Source organism: Rattus norvegicus, chromosome 7, assembly GCF_036323735.1.
Source record: "Rattus norvegicus strain BN/NHsdMcwi chromosome 7, GRCr8, whole genome shotgun sequence".
Taxonomy (NCBI): Eukaryota; Metazoa; Chordata; class Mammalia; order Rodentia; family Muridae; genus Rattus; species Rattus norvegicus.
Genome location: NC_086025.1, coordinates 9,078,238 through 9,103,477, shown reverse-complemented (window position 1 = coordinate 9,103,477; position 25,240 = coordinate 9,078,238). Strand labels below are relative to the sequence as shown.

Sequence of the window (25,240 nt, the reverse complement as noted above, 5' to 3'; positions counted from 1 at the left end):
TTCTGGGAAATGTAGTCTTTTTTTTTTTTTGGTTCTTTTTTTCGGAGCTGGGGACCGAACCCAGGGCCTTGCGCTTCCTAGGTAAGCGCTCTACCACTGAGCTAAATCCCCAGCCCCGAAATGTAGTCTTTTTAAAAAAAATCTTTGGCAGTCTAATGACTAATTTGAACTTCTGTAGCTATCGCCTGTTCAAAGAATATTTTATAAAATTCCTGCCCTTAGTTCAAGCGGTGATGGCACACCTTTAATCACAGTACTCGGGAGATAGAGGTAAGATGATCTCTGAGTTCAAGGCCAACCTTGTCTACTTCATGAGTTCCAGGACAGACAGGACTACACAGAGAAACCCTTTCTTAAAATAACAACAACATCAACAAGGATTTAGATTTTTTAGTAACTTTAAATGTCACAGTATGGCTGGAGAGATGGCTCAGCAGCTAAGAGCACCAGGGCTGCTCTTCCCGAGGTCCTGAGTTCAATTCCCAGCAACCACATGGTGGCTCACAACCATCTGTGACGGGATCTGATGCCCTCTTCTCGTGTGTCTGAAGACAGCGACAGTGTACTCACATACACAAAATAAATAAATGTTTTTAAAAATTTTTAAAAAGTCACAGTAAATTCATGTTTATATCCCATGTGAAATTTTTGAAAGCTTAAAAGGACGGCAGTTGTGATGTGGAGGTGGAGGCAGGAGGATCAGGAGTTCGGTTCACTCTGTCCTACACAGCAATTTTGAGGTCAGCCTAAACTATATAAGATCTTGGCTTGAACATAAGGGTAGCCAGGTGTGATGAACTCCCACTTAACCCCACACTTGGGAGACAGAGGTGAGTTCCAGGCCAGCCTACTCTACATAGTGATCCCTGTAGTAATAGAAGAAGGGGGTGGGGGGTGATTGGGGCTTGGTAGCAGCCTGGTTCTACTCCCAGCACCACAGAAATGGAAGCTGGCTGCACACAGGAAGCTGAGGCAGGAGGATCAGGAGTTCGAAGTCAACTTGTCTCAAGAATAAATACACTAGTGCTAGAATATTCTAGATTCACTGCTAACAAACCTAACCAGGTGAACTCTTTGAGAACACACAGTTAAGTTTAGGGATTATCATTGTCCCTAGTCTATAACTAGAACCGCGTTGTAAATTCCCCTGTCCACTCGAGATTGTGCTGTTATAGATCCCTACTGAGATCCAAACTGGAAGTCCATCCTCAATAACTTCCAAATTTTTAAGTCACACGATCTTTACTGTTATCCTCCCTGGTTTCTCCCCATATCCTACCTCAGCCGTTTGTGCCGTGAAGTGATGCAGAACCCGATTTTAGAATAGAAAAGCCGGTTTGGGCCTCTCCTCCGTTCCTGGAGTCTTGGGATTCGAACCTGTGGTCTACTATCTATGCTGCAACCCTAGCGATTCCGCGTAAGGAGAGAGCGGCCGCGGGGACTACATTTCCCAGCAGGCCTCCGTGAGTGCGCATGCGCAATATGCCTGGATAGTGCACTGACCGATGATCCGGTTCCAAAGCTGGGATCCCAGAGAGCTGCTGACTCTCCTGGAAGGACGGGCGCACCGGATATTTCCGCCCGGGCCGGAGGCACAGGTACTGCGGGCCGCGCGGGACCGGATGGGCTCCAGTGGGCGACCCGAGGGCGGTGTATGAGTTCTGAGGCTGAAGTCTGAGTTCTGAGGACAGAGCCTGAGTTTTCCATGGTCAGTGCCTGAGTTCTAGGGGCTGGATCCTGAGTTTTCCACGGTCAGTGCCTGAGTTCTAGGGGCCGGAGCCTGAGTTCCCAGGACCAGTGCATGAATTCTAGGGGAGCAGCTTGAGTTCCATGACCCAAGCCTGAGTTCTAGGGGCCAGAGCCTGGGTTTTAGAGGACAGAGCCTGAGTTCTAGGGACAGAAGCCTGAGTTCTGGAGGACAGTGCTTGAGTTACCGTCAATGTCTGAGTTCTGTGTCCGCAGCCTCAGTTCTAGTGTCTGGAGCTTGAGTTCTGAGGTCCGGAGCCGCAGATCTGGGGCAGGCACCTGAGTTCTTGGCTGACTTTTGTGTGAAATGGGGGCCTTTCCTCCTTGGCAGGCCCCATGGGAATGGAACCTGACACCTGTAGGACCATGGCTTGTCTACGAGTTCCGCACTCAGAGCCCTCGTCTTCCAGCTTGGTGACAATGCCGGCCTGAACCTGGATCCCAGACATGGAGTTCCTGCCAGAACCCCAGCATCCCCCAGGGCCCCCGACCATGGACTTGGAGGAGCCCAAAGGCCCCGAGGTTCCCTCTGAGGACCATCCCTCTAACACGCAGTGGGCCTTAGGGCCCAGAGGCCCCGATACCCTGAGCGAGATGGAGCTGGACACATCCAGTGTGCGGGCGCTGGTTCAGCAGTTGGAAGCTTTGCCCAGCGACCTGGGTGGCCAGTTCCCAGATGGAGCCCCCTGTCCCCTGCACATTGCCACTGGCCAAGGCCTAGCCACCCAGGAGAATTTGGATGCTGGTGGGCTCCTGTCAGCCGAGGCAGGTGGGGACAACCTTCTGGGTCTGCTGAGGTGTGAGGCCTCTTTGCCTGCCCAATCCGTTCCCCCAGATCCTGCACAGGCTGCACCCCGCCTTCTGCAGCCACCAGAGGACCCCGGTGGGGACCCTGGATGGATGGAAGGGACAGAGCCAGCAGACAACAGGAGTTCCAGCAGCTCCCCGGAGCTGTGGCTAGAGACAGCACCCCTGGTGACACATCGAGATCCACCCGTGGGTACCCAGGTTAGTGTCCACCTCCTCTGACCCCTGACTCTCAGCCATGGCTGGGGATTCAGTCCTGTCCCTCTTTTATCTTCCAGAGCCAGGAGACCCTGGCTTCGTGCCCTGCCGTCTCCGAGGGTGAGTGTTTATTCTCACACAGGAATCAGAATGTTCTCGAACAGCCCAAAAATGGGTTCCCAAACATGACACAAAATTTGCCAGCAACGATCAAGGTCTAGAGAGGACAATTGAATTAGAGTAGATCCTAGATATCCAAGCGGTGACATAAGCTGTAGGATGTTCTAGAAGTCACACTGGTTTAAACACTGGTTGGCAAAGGCCAGCTCCAGGCTGCTCTGTGGAGTCTTGTGAGCTAAAAATGGCGTTTACAGTTTTATGCAAATTTTGATGGTTGGGGAGACTGCTCAGTGGGGTGGTGCTTGACACAGAAGCACAACGACTTGGGTTTGAATCCTCATAGCCCATTTAAAAAGCCAGTTGAGGCAGCAACCAGAACCTAGTACCAGGGAAGTGGGAACAGAGGTTCCTGGGGTTACTGATCCTTGCCCTGAAGGCCTGGGAATAAGCAGTTTGTCAGACTGGAATGTTCTGGAACTCTCCCATGCCAGGGAGTGCTGCAGTGGTGAGAGCAGCCGCACAGCCCTGTATCGCAGAAGGCTGTAGAATCAAGGTTGACGCTGGGATTTATCTCAGGAGGGCCAAGATCTTAGAATTTTGCCTGCATCTATGTAGTTTGGAGAGTTCTAGAACCACAGAAGGAATAGTATCCTACTCAAAAGGGAGTGCTTAGAGCCCCAGATGTTACCTTTGGGGTAACCTGGAAGTTGTAAAACAGGAGCCCTAGCACCCAGGAGGCTGAGGCAGGAGGATGGCAGGTTCCACACCAGCTTTGGCTCCATAGCTCAGGGTTTAAAAAGTAATAACAAAACAGAATGATCTGGCACTGTGAGCAAGGGTCATGAGATCAAGAATCGTGGGTGGGATTGCTAGAGGGCTTTCGAGGACCTGGACTTGGAGACACCCCAGGCTGACTGGAGAGAGTTCTAGATCATCGTGGAAAATGGCCTTGACCTTATTTCTTATGTTTTGCATTTATTGCATATGGCAGAGGGTTACTTGTGGGAGTCAGTTCTCTGCCCATAGTTCCTTGTCCCAGGGATCAAACTCAGGGTATCTCGCTTGGCTGAAAGTGCCTTTACCCACTGAGCTATATCACAGGCCCTGCCTGACTCTAGAATATCAGGGATTTGATTCACCACTGTGAGGCCCTGAGCTCCGGCCTGGTCAGGAGGTCCTGTTTTGGATCCATTCCCCCTGAGGGTGCCTCATATTAGGGGTAAAACTTCCCAGGGTTCCTGGGAGTGGCAGATACAGAGCTGGCCACATACACTGAGCCCTCTGGAGTCTTCTAGGCCAGGGTCTTCTGCATGCTAAGCCATGGGACAGAACCATGAGTTTCTTGAGCAACAGCCCAGGGACTGGGGATCCCAGAGTCTGTGGAGTGCCTCATGATGGGCCGGCCTGGCTGCACCCCTCACTGTCATCTGCAGTTCCAGGTCCCTGTGGACAGGAGGAGCTCATGGACGGAGTCCTCTTCGGGGCGAAATACCTGGGCTCCACCCAGCTGCTGTCTGAGCGCAACCCGCCGCCCAGCACACGCATGGGGCAGGCGCAGGAGGCCATGGATCGGGTCAAGGTGAGCCAGGGCAGGGTTCCGCGCTGTAGGGTGCAGTGTCCCAACCACCTCAAACTCCTGTGTCCCTCCCTACCCTGCAGGCCCCTGAAGGTGAGACCCAGCCCATGACCGAGGTAGACATCTTTATCTCCACTAAGCGCGTGAAAGTGCTGGCTGCTGACTCCCAGGTACCCGGAGGGCTGGCTCAACTGTCGTGAATATTGGGGGTCCCAGAGATGCCCTCAGCCCACCCAGTGTGTGTCCACAGGATGCCCTGATGGACCATGCCCTGCAGACCATCTCCTACATCGCGGACATTGGGCCTGTGCTGGTCTTGATGGCGCGCAGGCGGCTGGCCAAGAGGACAACTTCTCAGGACCGCCAGCGGCAGCTCTACAAGATGCTATGCCATGTCTTCCATTCAGAGGATGTGAGTAGCCGTGAGCCATGCCCCCTCCAGAGCATATAGGTGAGAGTGCTTGGCTTAGAAACCTTGAGGCATCTTGAAGGAGTGAGCATTGAAGCTGAGGCTTTGCAGGACATATAGGAGTGTACTGCCTTCCACAGGCCCAGCTCATTGCGCAAGCCATCGGTCAGGCCTTCAGTATCGCCTACAGCCAGTTCCTGCAGGAGAACAGAATCGACCCCAGCCAGGTGGGCATGCAGCCTTCAGCCTCTGCCAGTCACCCACACAATGGCGACCTGGACCACTTCTGCAACAGCCAGAACTGCAGGGAGGTGAGCGCTTGCTCTACTGCAGCACACACAGCTACCCAAGGGACCATGGCCCTGTCCCCTGTCCTGCTGATCCCACCCCACCGAGGTACCCCCTAGAGCCCAACCCGAGTTAGGCCTGATCCCTCCCAACACTTCCCCTGCTCCCTTCTCGAAGCCCCACCCATCGTTGAGCCCTCCCCACACTGAGCTAGGTTCTGATCTCTCTGGGTGAAGCTCCGCCCACATTGCCCCTGAATGTGGCCCTGCCCCTGCTGAGACCCCGCCTCACTTTCCGCCCCCAACACGGCTCCGCCCCCAGGTTTGCATCCAGAAGCGGCCTGGGGAGGGCCTGGGTGTCGCGCTGGTTGAGTCAGGCTGGGGCTCGCTGCTGCCCACCGCGGTCATTGCCAACCTCCTCCACGGGGGCCCTGCCGAGCGCTGCGGGGCCCTGAGCATAGGGGACCGTGTCACTGCCATCAACGGAACCAGCCTGGTGGGGCTGTCGCTGGCCGCCTGCCAGGCCGCTGTGCGCGTGAGTCAGATTCTGTGGGCTCTGTCCCCCGGGGCTTGGTAGGTTGTGTAGAAGCCCATTAACAGGGTCTCCTAAGTTCAGTGACTGTATGGTATCACTAATCATATCCCCATGTTCCCTGGGAGTTTGATGGGTAGGTAAACTGAGGTCCACAGAGGCCTGAGCAGCATGGTGGGTTCCACAGGAGGTACGGCGACACTCATCCGTGACGCTGAGTATCATCCATTGCCCACCAGTCACCACGGCCGTCATCCACCGGCCCCACGTGCGCGAGCAGCTGGGCTTCTGTGTGGAGAACGGCATTGTGAGGCTGGGACCCCCAGGCCGGGTGTGGGGTGTGGGCTAGCCCACAGCCTAGGGAGTAGAGACTAGCCTATGACCTAGGGGCGGGTCCTGAGCGCTGTTCCCCTCAGATTTGCAGCCTGCTGCGTGGGAGTGCGGCTGAGCGTGGTGGAGTCCGCGTTGGACACCGCATCATTGAGGTCAATGGGCAGAGTGTGGTGGCCATGCCCCACGCGCGCATTATCCAGCTGCTCACAGAGACAAGAGAAGTATGTGTGGGTCACCTGACCCGGTCACCTGACCCTGTCACCAACACCCTGACCCTTCTACCAGACTCTTCACCTCTGATCCCTAGATCCACATCAAGACCATGCCAGCTGCCACCTACCGACTGCTCACGGGACAGGAACAGCCAGTATACCTGTGATCGCCCCGCCCACATGTGCCTTCGCCCCGCCCACGTGTGCCTTCGCCCCGCCACCGTCACCCCTCGGCCGGCGGGGACCAAAGAATCCTCAGTCTTGTGCTATTTTCTAATGTAAAAAATACTTTTAAAGGTTTATTAAATGGTCAGAAGCTTGAGGGCTTGTGGCAGGCTGGTGGACTGCACAGGTCACAGGTCGGTGGCTGGGCCCCAGTCATAGCCTTCTTCGTCAGAGGATTCGATGTCCCGGGCTCTTGTGAACTTCTTTCTCAGGGCCTCATGCTTGTAGGTCCTGGGGACAGGAGGGAGGTTCGGGGCCTTCGTAGCCTGGTGTGCTTCGTGACCTCACCCTCCCACACCGATCCCACCTAGCAGGGTGGGCACAAGGATGAGCAAGCCCGGGTATTCAAATGTAGTTTGGGACTTGGGACTCTTTCACATCCTATGAAGACAAAGCCGCAGCCCCAGTGCCCGTTCCTTCGGGAAGCCCTGAGCCCTGTGGGGCGTGGAGTGGCCCTGCCTCAGGCCTGCATCCTTCATGAACACTTACCGCATGCTGTCTTGGCGCCGCTGGTCCGGGGTGTAGTGGCTGTCGGCCTGGAGCGAAGAAAAGAAAGACGGTGACCCCCGTTGACATTCGTGGAGGGGTTTCAGGGGTGCGATTGTGTCCCCCCCATCCCGCAGGGCCAAGTGCCCACCTGCACCTCCGCGGCTGCGATCCTCCCATGACCCATCAGCCCCTGGTGGTCATCTACCCACACAGGCTCTGAGGACCGGGCCAGGGCCGTGGGTGGGGCTTCCTCATCGAAATCCTGGGGTTCGCCCTCTCTATCCGTATAGGTGCCCTCCCCATCGGTGTCTTCGTAGTCGCTGTTAGCCCGACTGTCACAGCTGAGGTCTCCAGAGCTGGCGGCCAGCCCATGGCCCGGCAGGTCAAGGTCCTCGGATGAGCCATTCAGCTATGAGGACGGGTATATTATGACCTCAGGGGAAGCCAAGGCCTGTACTTTGAATGCTAGCCTCTGCTGCCCCATGCCCTGGTCACCCGTGGACCTGTGATGGTTGCCTCTGGATTCTAGGCCAAGTCCCAAATCTGACATCAAGGCCTTCATCGGGAGTTCAACTCTGACCAACTCCTAAGCATCCCACAACTCCCAGCTCCACCCCTTTAGGCTTTCTTCCCTAAGGGTTCCTTTGGTACTATATCGGCTACTGGGTACTAGGAAGCCACAACTTGGTTACCTATAGGGTTCACCTAGGCTACACCTATAGCAACCCTCTACCCGGCACCTGGTCCTCCGCAGTCCAGATCGGTCGCGCCTGCTGTTGCTGTATGACAGCCTTGACTTCCTGGTACCAGGAGTCACTAGTGCCATTCAGGGGAATGGTGGCTGCGGGGAGCAGGGGGAATCAAGGCAGAGTCAGTAGGCAGGAACTCCCGCCCCCAGCAGCGCCCCCCATCCCCACCTCCGCGCACCGGTGAAGAGGTGGCCACTGTGTTTCTGCAGCTTCTGGGCCTGCGCATACAGGCGGCGGCTGCTGCGGCGAGAGGCGGGGGCCAGCCACTCGCGAAGGGCCTTGAGCGCTGACCGGCTCTCCGGAGCACAGAAGATGACGACAGGGTAGTACTGCACGTAGTTGAGGCGCTCGATGGCAGAGGGGGTGACATCCAGGAGTGCGTGCTTGTCCTGAGATAGACAAAGAGTCTGGGGTAACAGCAGACCTCAGCTTCTCCCGGTCAGTTTTGTGTCTGATCCTGGAGCTCATCTATTGGCCAGATCTGTGGGAACCCCAGGAATCCCCCTGCCTCTGCATCCAGGGAGCTAGGATTACCTCTGTAGCTGAGTGGTTTTGTGTCATTTTTTACTTTTTTTCCCCTTTTGACACAGGTCTGTCTGTGTAAGGCAGATTAATCTTAGACTCATGACAATCAGCCTCCAGAGCTCAGGGATGTGGACCCAAATACTGCAGGAGCCACAAACACCCAACTCCCTGGAGGCAACTCAGCACATGGGGCTTCCGTTTCTCCATCCCTGCACTTACCCTCTCTGCGATCACCCGCACTGTGTCCAATTTGATGATCTTGGATGGGCTGTCAGTCCGGGACACGCTTTCTGAAGAGGCAGGGGGACACCACTAATGGCACATTCATGGTGCCTAGACCCTTCTTGAACCTGTGATCCTTATGCGTGTGTGTGTGTGTGGGTGTTCCAATGGAGTCTGACTCCCCATACTGCAGCTGTCCCCACTGCAGACAAATTTCGTCCCCATCCCAATTCCTGCCCCTGCGACTTTTCAGCTATGCAGACTGCAGGGGGGTTCCAGGAACCAGTGTGGCCTTCATTTTTCCTGCCTGAGTAATATTCCACTGAAAGGCTTTGAATGCTGCTGCAGGGAGCCCAGCAGAGGCCCAACATTTCATTGTTCTGCACATGGACCCCAGCAATTGTATCATCTGATGACTGGTGAGGTGGCCGATAGCTTTGCCCTTTGGGCCCTATCCAGCCTCCCCCAGGGGCCTCCTTTCTAAGTGTATGGAAACCTGTAAGATCTGACTCTATATGTGAGGCACACCCAGCCTCCCACAACCCTCTAAGGCTCCCCAAAAACCCCAGAGCCACCCTACTTGCTAAATGCACACCTGGAACAATGTTCATGGGCCTCAGTTTCCCCTCTTATTTAGTGCTTTTAAAGACGGAGTTTGATGTAGCCCAGACTGGTCTCCAACTCTGTATGTAGCCAGAGCTGACTTTGCACCCACCCTGCCTCCACCTGGACCCCAGGCCCAGTTATGGAGGGTGGAGCCTTGATTTGAATACAGGGTTTCATTTAGTTGACCAGGTTGTCCTGAGACTCAACATCCTCACAGGAGGAATGAAACAAAATTAAAAAACACAACCGGAACGGCTCTCAGCAAACAAAGGCTGTGTTTGCCTGGTTCCAAGCACAGTGGCTAAGGATTCTGTGGGCCCAGACTATTGAGGATGTCCGGCCTGGGCACGGGTGGGTGGATGGGGGACAGGCCATGTTACGGTTGCTGGGATCATCACCCCAGATGCCATGACACCATTGTCTCACCTGCAATCTCAAACTGCTCTGGCACCTCTGTTGTCAGTCTCTTCATAGCAATGTCTGCCACGGGTCCTAGGATCACCACGGGGCGCTTAAAACTGGCTGGAAAGTGGAGGGAGTGAGTGACAAGGCCAGGCTCTGGGGCCAGGGTGCTCGCTCAGAATGCCGGAAGTCCCCTCCCCCACCCCCATTCCAAGTACCACACAAGCCAGGCATCATAGTGCAGACCTAGCCTGGGCAGAGGCTACGGCAGAAGGACTGTTTGGAGTCCAAGGTCAGCAAAAGCGGAAGTTGGTTTGCTTCTGATTCTATTTGGGACTATTCCATGAGTGGACTGGCAGGAGCCACAGCCATGCAGTGTCTGACTCTTGGCTTGATTTTAGAAAGTGTTATTGAGATGCAGTCTGCCCATTTGTGTAAACTGAGCACCCATGGGTCTTTTATTTCTCATAAAAGGTTTTTTTTTTTTTTTTAAAGATTTATTTAATGTATATGACACTGTCACTATCTTCGGACACACCAGAAGAGGGCATCAGATCTCATTACAGATGGCTGTGAGCCACCATGTGGTTGCTGGGAATTGAACTCAGGACCTCTGGAAGAGCAGTCAGTGCTCTTAACCGCTGAGCCATCTCTCCAGCCCCCTCATAGAAGTTTTTATAGTCATTTATTTGTGACAGGGTTTCACTGACTGTCCTGGAACTCTCCATCTAGACCAGGTTGGCCTCAAACTCACAGAAACCCCCTGCCTCAGGCTCCCAAGTGCTGGGGTGACAGGATTGTTACCAACAGGAAGCAGGGCATCTTGAGGACAGCTGGCTATGGCCTTGAGCCTCTGTGATCTTGGGAGGAGGGTCCGGTCTCCTTCGATGAGTCGTCCTCACCTTCCCCCCACCCCATGCCCGCAGCTACCCACCTTCTCGTAGCACGACTCGCTCGTAGGGTGGGTAGTGTCCCTGCCTGGTCAGCGCCGACAGGTCCTCGCGGCTCCGCTGGGTCATTGTCTTCTTGGCCCCTCGCCGGAGACCTCGGAGTCGCCAGAACTCGGCCCGTGGGTTGGAGCCTGTTGAGGCGCCTGGCCCCAGGCCCGCGGCCCGCTGCGCGGCCTCCAAACTGGCCAGCTGCTCGGCCCTAGAGAGCACAGGGGACCTGGGAGTCAGAACTGAGTTCATGTCACCGAGGGTGCGGAGTCAAGCCGCGGCCTCTGAACTGCAGATTGCAGGGACCATCTCAGGGCTCAGTGTCAACACAGAGTACTGAAGGGAGGCAGGGGAGGAGAGGCCGCGCCCAATTCTGAAGATCGAGAATGAGGCCACAGCCAAGGGATGTAGGGCCCTAGATGCTGTTAACCGGGATGGATTGGATACTGGGAGGGAACTCTTCCTCAGTGATGGATGAATAAATAAAGCCATACACGTCACTGTGTCCTACCCCGGGGAGCCCTCAGCAATGGGGGATGGTGAGCGCCCCCACCTGCTCTGGTTGGGAATGACGCCTCGTTCTTGCTCTCGGAGATCTCTGCCCATTCGGGCCGCCAGCCAGAGACCCCCATGGCTGCTGTGCCCGTGGCCTGACCCAGAGCCCCGGTACAACGTGTCCACCACGTGGAACACATCACCGCGAGTGAAGCCCAGGCCGTAGGGCGGGCTTGGCTCCAGCTCAAAGTGTGTGCGGATGTAGAAGGAGTCACCCACGCGGGACTGGACCATCTTCCTGAAGACTGGGGACAGAGGGGGCTGCGTGAGTCCGAGGGCCCATTTGTCTCAGGGACTCACTCAGACGGACTAGGGATAAAGTCCCTGTGGGGCCACCCGGGAGCCCCTGCTAGCTTCTGGTCTTTGTTTTGTTTTGTTTTTAATAGTCTATGTAGAGCAGGCTAGCCTCAAACTCACAGAGTATTGCCTCGGTCATTTGAGTGTGGTGATTAAAGGCGAGTGGGAGCCAGGGCTTGACATCGGATGCCATTCTCAGTCCCGCCCCACCTCGGATCTCTGCCAGGCTGGCCCACGAGCTCTGAGACACTCACTGTCCTGCTTGCTCTGTATCACCAGCTCCACGTCTTCCCCTGCAGGCAGCCCTAACAGAAACTGCACAGCCTCCTCCCGAGTCAGGTTCCGAAATGGCATATCATTCACCTGCCAGGAAAGGGCAGGGGGTGAGGCTGGGAATAGAGCCACTGCCTGCCAAACCCCAGACTATGACTCCCCAGGTGTCCCCAGCCCACCTCTGAGCATCACAAACAAGGTCCGGGGTACACAACCTGGGGACAACGCTCAGGACAACCAGGTCCAAAAGCCTCAGGAAGTCCTGAGAGGGAGGGGACAGATCCCACAGTGTAAAAGCTCTCTGGAGCTCCTGAGAGAGTTAGGGGAGCACTTGTGCAAACCTGAGGACCTGTGTCCCCGGCACCCACCGAAAAACCAGGCTTGGGGCGCGCGCAGGCCTAAGAGAGTCCAACACTGAAGTAGCTTAAGTGGGAGGGATGGCAAGTTCCAAGCTAGCCTGGGCAACAAAAGGGACTCGGAAACTGGGGGGGGGGGGGGGGGCACCAGGAGGATCCAGGGCCATATGCTTTGTCCTTTGTTACCTGCAAGATCTCATCCCCTTCCTGGATGCCTTGCCCGTCGGCGGGGCTGCCTGCCTGCACCCCGGACACGAAGATGCCCACGTCGTTGCCGCCGGCCAGCCGCAGACCAATGCTCACACCCTTGGGGAAGCGCACGACACGGGTGTCGGGGCTGTAGCTACCAGAGAGGAGGGCAATCAGTCCGGCGGCGGTGGAGGGTGCCCTTACCCCTTATAGGATTTGGTTTTCCAAACAGCCCAGATGGCAGTTCCACAACCAAGAAGACAGAATGTGGGGCCCACGGCACCACATGGTCATCTGAGGTACCCACCCACGGTCCTCCAGGCTCTGCCGACTAGGGACCCGGTAAATGTCATAGCGGCTTTCTCCAGGAGACTCTGCAATGAGAAACCAAAACCTGGAGCCTTCACTCCGGACACAGAAACTGCACCTAGCAACACACCAGCCTTGCTGAGGGATTCTAGGCCGGGCTCCACTCTTGTCCACGCCCCCAGCCCCTTAGAGTAGAGATATGATTGGCATTCTGTCTAAGCTCCGCCCCACCCTGGCTGTTGCCATGTAACTGACACTATAAAAGGGGCTTGCCCGCTCCTCACTCTCTTGCTTCTGCTCCAGCTTCCCCTTGCTCTCTCTTGGCACTTTATGCCTTCTCTCCCCGTCCCCCTCTCCCCTTCTCTCCACATGCTCATGGCCGGCCTCTCTACTCTACTCCTCTCCTTGTCCTCCTCCTCTTCCTCCTCCTCCTCCTCCTCCTCTTCCTCCTCCTCCTCCTCCTCCTCCTCCTCCTCCTCCTCCTCCTCCTCCTCCTCCTTCTTCTTCTTCTCTCTCTCTCTCTCTCTCTCTCTCTCTCTCTCTCTCTCTCTCTCTCTCTCTCTCTCTCTCTGCCTTACTACCCTCTTAACTCCCCTCCCCATGTCCTGAATAAACTATTCTATACTATACCGTCATGTAGCTGGTCCCTCAGAGGGAAGGGATGTCTCAGCATGGGCGCACTGTGGCACCACCTTTCCTCAGACCTCCATAGAACATAATTCCCTCTCTTTATATTTTTATAACACATCACATCAGGTCTAACCCAGAGCCGTTCACCAAGCTGCCTCTCTAGGCCCTGCCCTTCACACTTAGGCTTCGGGCATCCCCTTCCCCCCACAACCACCAACATTATCTCTCCTTCTTGCTGGTTCAGCATGGCGGCTGCAAGTGAGGAAGCCCTGAGAGTGGGTGTCCGCTTGCCAGCATCTCACCTGGTTCAGCGATGGCTCTTGAATCCACCGACCGTTCCCGCCTCTGGGGCTGTGGGGTCTCCCTGGGTGGGATGACAGAATCCTGTGAGTTGGTGATGCTTCTGCAAGGGACCCTCACAGATGCAGGGTCACCTCTGCAAAGAGCAAGGGTGCACAGACATGAGGTGTGGCCCCCTCCCGGGCCATCATCCTTCACTCACACTGGGGAATCCGTCTGGCTGTCCTCAGGGCTCCGCCGACTCTTCAGAGGTGGCGGTGGAATGTGGGAAGGGGGCGCCTGGGACAATTCCGAGGTCAGGTCTGAGATGTCTGTGGGAGAAGGGCGACAGGCCAGCCAGGGTCACATCTACCTCTTGTGGTCATGTGGTTCTTGTCACAAGGGGGAACATCAAGGCCTTGATGAGCCAGGGGCCCCCTCAAACCTCACAGAATCCAGCTTGGTCATGCCGAGCAGCTCTAGTTCAGTTTTCATCCCTTTCTGAGTCTCTAGGAACAGGGCTTGCACCTGCCTTGGGCTCCTCACCTTCCATTAGGGAGCTGTCGCTGTCACTCACTGCTGGAGGGATGTTCACCAGGAACTGCCCACTGTCCCTCAGCACCAGCAGGGTTAGCTGCCCCTCTGACTTCTCAATGAGCCTCCGTGTGTCACTCAGGGATAGATTAGCACTGGACACTCCGTTGATCTGAAAGGAACCGGGTACAAGTAAAGGACCAGGATGTCTAGAAAATATGGGCTTGAGGGGTGACTAGAAACATTTGACTTGGAGCAAGGTGGGAGGGGAGGACTGGAAATAATTTCTAGGGCTGGGAACACTGCCTTCCTTGGCCTCAGTTTCCCCACTTAAGCAAGGGCCTGGGCTCACCTGTAAGATAAGGTCTCCCTCCTGCAGCCCACGGTTCCGAGCAGCGAGGCCGGACTCTGTGATGTGTTTTATGAAGATCTGACTGCCTAGCTTCACTCCAAACTCTGGAAGGTAGAGGAGGGAAACTGAGGCAGGGCTCCTCGGCTGGGAGGCCAAGATCATTCGAGCTGGCTTTGAAGTAATTTGCAATCCTCCTGCTTCAGCCACCAATCTAGGCGAGTGTTCCACTTCTGATCACGACCCCAGTCCCTCATGGGGGGAATTCTAGGCAGGGCGCCACCCTGACCACGCCCCCAGTCCTTTCACTGGGGATTCTAGGGAGGGGGAGACACACATTCCACTCCTGACCACACCCCCTGCCTGACTCACCTTCGCTGTTTCTTCGTTTCACCAGCACGGACTTTAGCGGTCTCATTAGCACATCCTGCTTAGGCAAGCGCTTGTAGCCAGATACCAGGTCCAGACCATTGGCCTCAGAACCTCCACAAGAGCTCCGGCGCCCATGGCTGCCCATCCTGACGCGGCGACCAGCCCTGGACCGGCGAGAACGCTCACCCCAAGATCGACCTGAGCCACTGGAGGAGTCCCCCTCATAGCCCCGGCCATGGTCAGCTTCCTCCTGGTCTGAGAGCTGGTGGCCAGAAGCTGGGCTAGCCTTGGTGGCAGGCAGTTGGACCCTTCGGGGACGCTTCACTGTCTGTCAGTCAGAAGGAGTTATGTCAGAAGAGGCAGGAAGAGGGGAGAGATCACCCCACCCACAGAAAAACCCCAGGGGATTCAGCGCCTCTCTGGCTTCCAACACCAAAGGGCCAGTATGTGACTTCAGAGGCAGGCGTCCGGACAGGAGCACAACTATGGACCACACATCCAGCACAGCAGCCAAACCAGGAGGTCCTACAGTCTGATTCCGCTGGGAAGTGAAACTATCCCAGAATGCTCAGTAGTTCCAACTATACAGGGGTTGAGATCCCCACTGCGGGATCAAAAATTAAATATCGGGGTTGGAGAGATAGCACAGTCATTAAGATCACAGGCTGCTTTTTCAGAGGTCCTAAATTCGATTCCCAGCACCCACGTGTGGCTCCCAACTGTCGGTAACTCCCGACATTAGATAATCTCTTTTGGAGCGCAGATAGATGTAGACAAAACGCCCACATACATAAAATAGATCATTAAAGAAAAAATAGGGGTTGGGGATTTAGCTCAGCGGTAGAGCACTTGCCTAGCAAGCGCAAGGCCCTGGGTTCGGTCCCCAGCTCCGGAAAAAAAAAAAAAAAAAAGGAAAGAAAAAATAAAGATCAACCAGGAATATGGAGTGAGACTAAGAAAAATAAAAAGAGGGAAAGAGGGGTTGGGGATTTAGCTCAGCGGTAGAGCACTTGCCTAGCAAGCGCAAGGCCCTGGGTTCGGTCCCCAGCTCCGAAAAAAAGAAAAAAAAAAAAAGAAAAAGAAAAAGAAAAAGAGAGCTGGAGGGGTTGGGGATTTAGCTCAGTGGTAGAGCGCTTGCCTAGGAAGCGCAAGGCCCTGGGGTTCGGTCCCCAGCTCCGAAAAAAAGAACCAAAAAAAAAAAAAAAAAAGAGCTGGACCCACCTACAATAGCTCAGTGAGGGTGTGGGGCGTGGTCAGGGCGGAGCCCGCATTAAAACCCCCTGCGAGGATGTGGGAAGGAGGCCAGAGTAGAGCCAGGCTTAGAATATCCCAGTGAGGGTGTGGGGGCGTGGTCAAGAGTGGAGCCCCGCCTAGAATCCCCCCAGTGAGGGTGTGGGGGCGTGGTCAGGGTGGAGCACAGGCTAAGTGTCCTGCGTTCCAGCCCTAGCACCCCCAGAAAACAAAATTCTAAAAGAAGTGTGTAGTTCCATCTCCAATATCACAGGATCACCTGCCTTATTGGATTAGAACTCAGTTTCCCCAGGGGCTATAGCGATGGCTCAGAGGTTAGGAGCACTGACTGCTCTTCCAGAGGTCCTGAGTTTAAATCCCAGCAACCACATCACTTATAACCATTTGTAATGGGATCCGATGCCCTCTTCCGGTGTGTCTGTGTACTTATAATAAAGGTTTCCCTGCCTTTGTTCACTTACAATGTTGGCTGTTTTGGTGCAGGTCTTAAGGATCTGGATGGCAAAAGCAGATGTGACATTCTCCACAGAGACACCATTCACCATGACGATGTGGTCCCCAGTCCTGAGGGAGTGGCTCCAGTGAGAGACTCAGGACTGCACCCCTCCCCTCCCGCCATCAGGTGATATTTATCTCTTGGTCCCTCTGTCTCTCTGCATGTCTCTCCCCCCTCTATGTCTGTCTCTGAGTGTCTCTCCCCCTTTATCTCTCTGTATGTCTCTCACACACCCCCCCCCCCCGTCTCTCTGCATGTCTCTCCCACCTCTGTCTGTCTCTTTCTCCCCCTCTATTTCTTATCACCCTCTTGTTACTAGGACCTGTTTGTTTCCACCCAGATTCCAGGAGCCTCAATCTCCAGGTCTCAGAAAACTGCTCTGCGCTCAAAGAACAGACAGAGATTGTCTGTTTCAGTTCTCTGCCATTCTGCCCTCAGGCACTGCCCAACCTCTGGGACTAGGAAGTGTTAGGGACATGAGGCCAAGGAAGTCAGGCTCTGCTGACAGAGCTGACTGTGCCAGGTGCCTTCTCCCCTCCCCCACTGTCCCTCCTCCCACCCGCCATCTCCGAGCCTCACTGAAGCCTGCCCTCAGCGGGGCCTCCAGGTACCACATCAGACACGACCACAGGTCCACCAGCTCGGTCATGACCTCCAGACACAGCTATGCCAAAGCCTCGGCGGGGGTCCTGAGGGACACAGGTAACAGGCAAGGGGTTACACTTCCCAGACCCAGGGCCTCTTTTGGAGGGGCAGGTCTCAGCTCACCTTGTACAGTGTGGCTGTGTGCTGTTCCCAGATGGTCAACTCTTCCATGTCTGCCACCTGGTAGGGACAGGGACAGGCTCATGGGGTAGGAGGAGGCCATGGCATCAACTGCCTGCTCCACCCTCCACAGTGCATCCTCAGTAGCTTCGGGGCGCGATGGCTCCCACCTTCCTCAGGATCACAGTCGCAGTCTTCCCTAGAGTCCTCTCTGTCCTGTTTACCCCATTATGACCCCTTGCTATCCTTGCTCCAGCACAAGGGCCTCATGGCTTCTCCCCAACATCCCAGCCTCCCTTCTGCCCAGATTTTCCAGGTCTTCAGAGCCTTCTCTCAGTCCTGGGAAGGATGGTCGGTTACCCCCCTGAGGGCTGAACCCTCAGGACTTCTTAATGTCATGTGACCCCACCTGCCAGGCCCCCTCTCTGCTGAGCTGTTCCCCTCCCCCCAGCTCTGATGACTGGGTTTTGGTTTACTTTTGGGTGGTTGGGGATCTTGCTCAGCCTAAGTTAGCTATAAACTCATGGCAATCCCCCTGCCTCAGCCTCCTCACATGGGGACCTCCACAAACCCTGGCAAAGATCTTCAGGTGGCACTCTCAAAGGTTATCTGCACTCGACTGTGAAATTTTTATTTATTTCTTGGCTTTCCCAAGTGTGCCTGGGCTCCTTAGGGGGAGGGGAGGCAGGTGGCCAGGCTTGTCCCAGCCTGCCCAGCTTGTCCCAGCTGGTGTAGGCTGGTCACAGGCTTTGTCTAAAACCCTCTGGGACTCCCTGTGCCTTAAGGATTGATGTGACCCCTGGGTCCCCACCCCTGCCCACTCCTGCATTTCTCAGTTGTGCTCCGCAGGCCCTGACTTTCTCTTGGCTGTGGAAGTCCGGACCTCTCCATCACTCAACCCTGGCGACTTGCTGTCAGCTTTAGTCCTTGGCAAACTCCTATTCAGCCTTTAGAGCCCCTAGGCTTAGGTGCCATCCAACGTACACATCTGGCGCCCCCTTCCCTTGGAATCTGGGGTATCACAGTCTCATCTCGTTTCCTCCGTAGAGTTCCCTGTGTCTGAGCCCTCCGGGTAGTCTGGGATGGGGGTTCTAGGGACCTTATCCTGTCCCCAGTGAGGAGCTTTGGGAGAGCTTGAAAACCACCAGAGGGCGGGTTTAAAATGTTAGATCCAAGCCCCTCAGCCCCGCCCCTCCAGGTGAGCGCCTGGCCCCGCCTCTGCCACCTGCGAACTGGAAGGGACCGGGTAAGATAAGCCATGCGCCCGGGGGCACTGGCTCCCCACCCGCCCCTCCTCCCCTTAGGCCAGGCGCACGGGATGTAGGGAGGGGTTGTAGACAGGTCTGTCGGCGGGGCCGGGGGAAGGTCATTCCTCTTCTTCCTAAACTGGCAGTAAACCTCGAAGACGTAAAGCTTGGAGTGTGACCCAGCAGACAGGTCTCAGTTTACTCTTCCTGTGTAGGAGTTTGGGCTCCACGCCAGAAGAACAAAATTCCTCCTGGTCCCCAGAACTGGCTACAGTCATCCGACCCGCCAGGCTCCTTGACCTCTTTGCACACAGTAGGTGCTCAATAAATGCTAGCGGCCAAGAAACGAAACAAAACACAGCTACTCATTTTCAAGATCACACACGGGCGGCCTCAGTGTCTCAGTGGGAGTGGGGTGGGGCAACTGAGGAAGCTCCAAGAGGTGGCTCTTGGGGCTAATTCACAGATTTATCTCGCCATGTACCCGTAGGCTAGCCACCGCGCCTCTCCGGGCCTCAGTTTTCCCGCCTGTTAGGCAGGTGGACAGGGTTTTGAAAGCCTGGGTCCCATTCTCATCCGACCACTACCGGTTCCCCGCGCCCGGCACAACTCGCCTGGAATCTCACCGCCATGGTGTACAACAGGCGTCCTGGAAACGGTAGGGCAGCCCCCACCTTGGACCTGGAGGCGCCTGGAAACAACCGACCCCCACTTTGGGCCGGAGGTGGTGGCGGCGGGGTCCGGGCCGCGCTCCCGCCTTTCTCCGGCTCTGCCAGCGGCTCCGGGCTGCACCTGCTCTTCCTCCTTCAAGTCGGAGGCCGCCCCGCCCCAGTCCGGCACGCCTCTGGGAAGCGGCCGCCGGCCCTGCCGCGATCCGATCCGGACAAGCGCGATCCTGTCCTGGTTTCCCGCAAAGCCGGGCTGAGCCCGGCAGCCCGGGTAGCGGACCGCATGGGCGAGGCTGCCGGGAAAACCCGGAGCGGTCACGGCCAGGAGGAACGGAGTACCGGGTCTGAGACGTTTCTCTTCCCACGTACCAACACACATCGAGGTTCGCCCGGGCGGCCCGCGGGTTAGAAGCTTTGCGAGGGATCGGGAGGAGGCGAAGGTGGTGAGAAGGCAAAGAGGCAAATGTGTGGTGAGCAGGGAGGGGCGCTGCAGGGAGGGTTCTGAAGGTGGGTTAAGAGTTTGCCCAGACGAGAACGATCTGTGTCTGCATTGGAAGGTTTGCTATGAAAGTGTAAGAACCTGAGTTCAAATCCCTGCACCCAGAGGTAGCTGCTCAAGCTTCTGTGTGGCCCGCCCCAGAGATCCGATATCCCTGGCAGCCTCCGTGGGAACTGCATCCACATGGCTCACAGCCATCCGCAGAACACCAAACACAAGAAACAAGAGCAAACGAGGTGAGGGGTAGGGGGAGAGATGGCTCAGAGGTTAAGAGCACTGACTGCTCTTCCAGAGGTCCTGAGTTCAATTCCCAGAGACCACATGGTGGCTCACAACCATCTGTAATGGGGTCCGATGCCCTCTTCTGGTGTAATAAATAAATGTTAAAATAAAAAAAAAGTAAACGCGTCCTCCCGCCCCCCCCCCCAAAAAAAAGCGGTTTTCTAGCCTTAATCCCAGCACTCGGGAGGCAGAAGTAGGAGGATCTCTGAGTTTGGGGCAAGCCCCAGTCTGCATAGTGAGGTCTGGGCCAGCCTGGGCTACAGTGAGACCCTTCCTCAAAAACATAACCAGTAGTGTTCCTGGCCTTTCCCGGGTCAAGCAGGTTCATTTTTTTTTTTTATTTTTATTTCTTTTTCTTTTCTTTTTTTCAGAGCTGGGGACCGAACCCAGGGCCTTGCGCTTGCTAGGCAAGCGCTCTACCACTGAGCTAAATCCCCAACCCCGGGTCAAGCAGGTTCATATATCAAACTCAGACTGCTTCCCTCTAAGGGCCTGCCATTGAGGGTTAGCTGTAGAAAGGTCCAGTCAGACTAGCTTAGGCTTGGGCACAAGGTGGGAGGAAGTCACCTCAATAGGCCGGACTAGTACTGGCTCCACCCATACATTCCTCACTAGTAAATATTGATCTGCAGCCTAACCCAAGGTCAAAGGGCTTAGTAGCAGCCTCCAGTTGTCACCTCACAGCTAGAGGGAGTGAGGGAGTGTCTAAATTAGAGTTCTGGAATGGGCATGCTGGAGCGGTTCTGAAGGCTAATCAAGAGTTGGCCAAGAAGGGGCTGGGGATTTAGCTCAGTGGTAGAGCGCTTGCCTAGCACTTGCCCTGGGTTCGGTCCCCAGCTCCGGAAAAAAAAAAAAAAAAAAAAAAAAAGAAAAGAAAAAGAGTTGGCCAAGACAATCTAGTCAAAGTCTTTGCACTGTCTTGGTGCTGCCTTTAGCCCCGGCATTTGGAAGGGAGAGACAGGTGGATGCTTGTTAGTTCAAGGTGCACAGAGTGAGTTCCGGGACAGCCAGGGCTACACAGTGAACACTTGTGCACCTGGGGGCCCACGGCGACAGTCCTGTCCCCACATTTCCTCCCACTCACCAACACACTTCGTGCTAAGAGGAAAAACGTGTGTTCTCAGACCCTTAGGTTGTGGGTTCAATCTCAGGTCTTTTGCCTGTTCTCTGTGTGCCCTCGGGGAGTTACTACCTACTCCGTGGGTAGTATTTCGTTATAGGTAACGAAATCCTAGGTTCTGCATGGCAGAGTGGGTAGGTGGACTAAAAAGGGCACCGAAGTGGTTTGTCTATTTGTAAGCTACTGTGCCTCAGTTTCCCATCTGGAAGTTGCACCTGATTCCAGAGATTAAAGGAGACCACCTAGGTCAGGTTCTGCTGTTGTTCTGAGGCTGGGCCTCACCTGTAGCCTAAGCTGTCCTGGAACTCACAATCCTCCTGCCTCAACCTCCATAGTACCTGGGACCAATCCTGAGGACTACCTTGTTCAGTGTCCTGTGAAACAGTTGTTAGGGAGGGGGGCTTGCTGTCCTGAGTGCGGTCCCCAGACCGCACAGAATAGAAAGCACCAATCCGCATGAGTTCTGACCTCCTCACGCTACGGCATATGCACGTATGCACACACGAATAAATACTTGTTTAGAGATTATGAATTAAAGAAACTCTCCAACCGCCCCTAGGGGTGGGCGAGCACAGGCGGTGAAGCAGATGCATCCCAGACAGGCGTGCATCCCAGGGCTGCAGTACCGATGCCAGCCGGGAAAGGGCAATGTCTGCAGGCCAGAAAGGGCGTATAGAATGGGAAACTACGACTCTGCTTGCCTATTCTCATACATCTGGGGAAACTGAGGCATGCGCGAAGGGCAGGGCTTGAGGTTGTGGGATGGGGTGGAGTCGGGGGTCACTGAAGGGTGTGATGTCCCCTCAGGTGTGGCAGGACAGGTCTGACCGGAATTCAGGAATGCTCCAACTCCAATGGTGTACACTGCTGGGTCTTCAAGGAGGGAGGAGCAGGCCCTGCTCTGAAGAGAAGGGACAAAAAAGGCTGCGCCAGCGGGCAAAGGAGAGGTAGGGATCTAGGTCCGGACAGTAAGGTGAGGGAGCCAGAGGGCCAGGAAGATTCAGTGGAGGAAGGAGGCGTGGCCTGTGCAAAGGCCGTGGGGCACAATGGAGCTCACACTGACCCGGGGGAGGAGGAAGCCAGGGAGAATTCATTGAACTGCCCACCATGAAGGAGAGAAGCAACGGAAACCTGTCCCCTGTGTCCACGGTCCGTGAGCATTCATGGACATGCACCACATGCACTACTAATAAAAGACTTTGTAACTAGCTAGGAGTGGTGGCGCTCAGGAGGGGAGCGCTGGGGCAGGAGGATTGCTATCAGTTCTAGAGGAACCCATACTGCACAATGAGGTCCAGGCCTCTGAGCTGTGGATGCTCATCACCACAAAGTACACAGTAGAGCAAAGTAAAGAACAGGGGACGCCCAGGAGATAGGCCGACCAAGACCACAAAGGCTCCTTGCCTCAGTTTCCCTTTCTGCAAAACACGGCTTCCAATCTGACTCAGAATGGCTAGCCTGGGCTTCCCTGAGCCAGTCTCCAGCACTTGGGACTGCAATACCAGCTTCAGCCAGTAGGGAACACGTGGGAACCAGGAGTGGCATCTGGTGTTCCTTAACCACCCCCTCCCAGGAAGTCTTCAAACTGCTCCTGAAGTCTTTTTCACAGCTTTCTGTTGTTTGTTTGTTTGTTTTTGTGGGGGGGTTATTGTCAGTGCTGGTGTCTACGTAGTCCAGGCTGGCCCAGAACTTACTATGTAGACCTGAGATGGGAGCTGTCACTCAGTCTGCAGCTGCTGTACAAATCACATCTCTGTGTCTTCGACAGTGTCAAAAACCTTAGGTACCTCTGGGAGCTACTTGTGCATTTATGGAGTGCTGACCATTTGCCAAATCTTATTCCAACTAGCAGTCTGGTTCAAGGGTGCAGCGGGGCTAACATGTCCTTGTTTAGGGGCTCCATGAGCATGGGGCTGACAAGCACTGTTTCTAGCTCAAGACATTCCATAACTCTTGGGCGCCCTTTCAATAATTTAACTTTTGGGTAGGGTTTTGTGTGTGCTGATATCCTGCCAACTTTCCTGCCTTACCACTGACCTCTGGCCCCTGACCCTGAACCTCCATCTCAGCACAGCCCCTCCACCTGAGCCTTCTTGACCGTCGTCCCTTATCAGCCACCAGAGGGCTCACATGAACACTGAGCCATTTCCCTTTTATGCGCAGCCCTCCATGGCTACCACCCACCTAGGCAACTCAGCAGCCTGTCCCCCGCCCCTGGCTCCAGCCATTCTTGGCACACTAGCAGGAGCCTTAACCTTCTGCCTTGGCCTGTCACCACCCCAGACGTCAGTTCAGTCTTCATCTTCCTAAGGTAGAGCAAGCCACATGTGAGGTAGAGGAGGGAAGATCAAGAGTTCAAGGTTGGGCTGAAGAGATGGCTCAGTGGTGGCTCAGTGGTTAAGAGCACTGACTGCTCTTCCAGAGGTCCTGAGTTCAAATCACAGATGGCTCACAACCATCTGTAATGAGAACTGATGCCCTCTTCTGGTGTGTCTGAAAACAGCTACAGTGTACTTATAATAAATGAATCTTAAAAAAAAAAAAAAGTTCAAGGTTATCCTTAGCTACTTATGGACACAGACACCAGCCTGGGCTATGTGAGATCCTGTCTTCAAAATATGAATTTCTGAGCCTTGTTCCCAACATACGTAGCATACAGTAAGTGCTCAATAAATGCACATCATTCTTAGGCAGCCCGTCCCCATAGCTGAGTGTCCCACTGACCTCGGCCACAAAGGGTGTTGGGTTCTACCCTGAGCAAACACTGCCTCTCTGGCATCTGGCCAGGCCCAGGAGGAAGGACAGAGCCTAAATTCTCAGTGTGGACTTTCCCCAGAGCCGGTACCTCACGGAAGTGCCAGGCCAAATAGGCAGGGATTTTTCTAGATGTCGGTCCTGGGGCAGTTTCTTTGAGGGCAGCTCTAAGGCCCCCTGTGTGACAGTCTTACTCTACTTTGCAGCCTGGGGGAGCAGCTGTCCCTGTCTGGGCCTCACTTCATTTTGTGCGAAGTAACTGGGAACTGAGTTGGGAACCAGAGCCTGCTACTGTAGCATTGGCTTCTCCACGATGCAAAACGAGAAACAGGCTGGGCTAGTTCAATGGCCCGTAGTTAGAATTCCCAATGCCAGGTCCACCCTGTGGTCCCGATCCTCCCCCGTCCTGGATAAAGTAAACTCAGGGGTGGCTGGACACCCCATCCTGAAGGAATTGTTTTTCTTTGTCTTGGGATGAATGACACAGAAGCTCCCAACTCCTCTGTCAATTCCCTGTCAGACATCTGTCCATCCATTCCACTCTCATCATGCAAGTCTAAGCTGACAGACATGCCCTGGGGAGTTGACAGAGCCCCTGTCCTCTCCCATCCCCGTAATGCATAACCTAGTTCAGGCGGCACATTTATGCCTTGGAAATATGGGGTGATCCTCAGGAAGAGTTCCAGAAAAACTCAAGAGTTAGTTCAGGAGTACCCCAACTTCCTCTGCCATGTCCCAAAAGTGTCACGGGCAGGCCAGCCTCCCTTGGGAACTAGGGTCCCCTTGCCTGCTGGCCTCTCCAGACACCACCTGTGCTCACAATGACCCTTTGAAGGCTGGGCTGCAGCGTCCTGGGCACTGAGCCAGGGCAGAAACTGCAGCCGCTCGAACTTTCTGAAACTGTGTCAGATGTCCACACAGAATACCAGCTTCCGGCTCCCATGGGAGGCTCTCAGAGCAAACTTGGGGGTCCCGGGAGCCTGAGACGGGATCACTTGGGATGAGCACAGCTGGGGACTTACCCGTTTGGAAGGCTGAGGGAGTGGACGCAGGATGGGTGGTGGCAGCTGAGTCCTGGATGGCGGCTGTCTGGCATGGGTGGTAGAGAGGACACCCGACCTGGCTGCTCAGGCTGGACAACCTGTTTGCTCAGCGCGGCTGCTCTAGTGGAGTGGAAGGAGCAGCGGGTGCGTCCCTTCGCCGGGTGGAACCGGCAGGGCTGTGTGTGCAGGTCCTGTGCAATATGAATGCAAGAGAGGCCGGCCCCAGGTGGGAGGGCTTGTGGCTTAGTCGCAAGGTACTCTCACGTGGCCGGACAAGCCTTAACCCCTGAGCACCCAGAGAGGCCTAGCTAGCGCTGCACCCCACGGCCTTACAAGTGCTACAGAATAGGTGCGCAGAAAGCACTGAGCATCCTAAGGGGTGAACAGGCTGTGCCTCTTGCTGCAACCCACCCGCTGTCAAGCTTCCCGCTTTCGTCGTTAAGGGAAACACTGGAATATTCAAAACTCGAAACTGAACCACTGCCCGACTCATCACTATGAACTCCACCCCGACCACGCCCCAGACCCCCTCATTGGAGGAGTTTAGGTGGGGTCTCCACCCCTGACCACACCCCCCAGCCCTCATAGGGGAATTC

At 55.3% G+C, this 25,240-nt stretch overlaps 2 protein-coding genes across 8 annotated transcripts; one reads left to right on the top strand and one right to left on the bottom strand.

Annotated features, from left to right (window-relative positions):
- The first annotated feature begins 20 nt into the window (after positions 1-20).
- Apba3 (amyloid beta precursor protein binding family A member 3) lies at positions 21-6,542 on the top strand. 5 transcript variants are annotated; one of them, XM_006241020.4, is made up of 12 exons: positions 21-270; positions 1,285-1,598; positions 2,078-2,754; positions 2,832-2,871; positions 4,305-4,450; positions 4,531-4,617; positions 4,698-4,859; positions 4,997-5,167; positions 5,466-5,678; positions 5,863-5,982; positions 6,092-6,229; positions 6,316-6,542. In XM_006241020.4, the coding sequence occupies exons 3-12, from the start codon at positions 2,194-2,196 to the stop codon at positions 6,385-6,387; spliced, it is 1,710 nt and encodes a 569-aa protein (XP_006241082.1). In that variant the 5' UTR covers positions 21-270; positions 1,285-1,598; positions 2,078-2,193; the 3' UTR covers positions 6,388-6,542.
- Tjp3 (tight junction protein 3) lies at positions 6,475-24,721 on the bottom strand. 3 transcript variants are annotated; one of them, NM_001108073.1, is made up of 21 exons: positions 18,905-19,054; positions 17,035-17,091; positions 16,846-16,955; positions 16,232-16,334; positions 14,520-14,847; positions 14,151-14,254; positions 13,811-13,970; positions 13,488-13,596; positions 13,288-13,349; positions 12,354-12,420; positions 12,044-12,200; positions 11,483-11,591; positions 10,930-11,176; positions 10,373-10,587; positions 9,463-9,558; positions 8,428-8,498; positions 7,862-8,072; positions 7,675-7,775; positions 7,083-7,343; positions 6,935-6,981; positions 6,475-6,676 (listed from the first exon to the last, which is right to left on the bottom strand). In NM_001108073.1, the coding sequence occupies exons 1-21, from the start codon at positions 18,908-18,910 to the stop codon at positions 6,574-6,576; spliced, it is 2,724 nt and encodes a 907-aa protein (NP_001101543.1). In that variant the 5' UTR covers positions 18,911-19,054; the 3' UTR covers positions 6,475-6,573. The 3 variants fall into 3 exon arrangements, with proteins under 3 accessions (NP_001101543.1, XP_006240995.1, XP_038934945.1); XM_006240933.5 differs by lacking the exon at positions 18,905-19,054 and adding an exon at positions 24,624-24,721 and having other exon boundaries at positions 6,490-6,676; XM_039079017.2 differs by having other exon boundaries at positions 6,490-6,676; positions 18,893-19,093.
- Between the last annotated feature and the right edge of the window lie 519 nt (positions 24,722-25,240).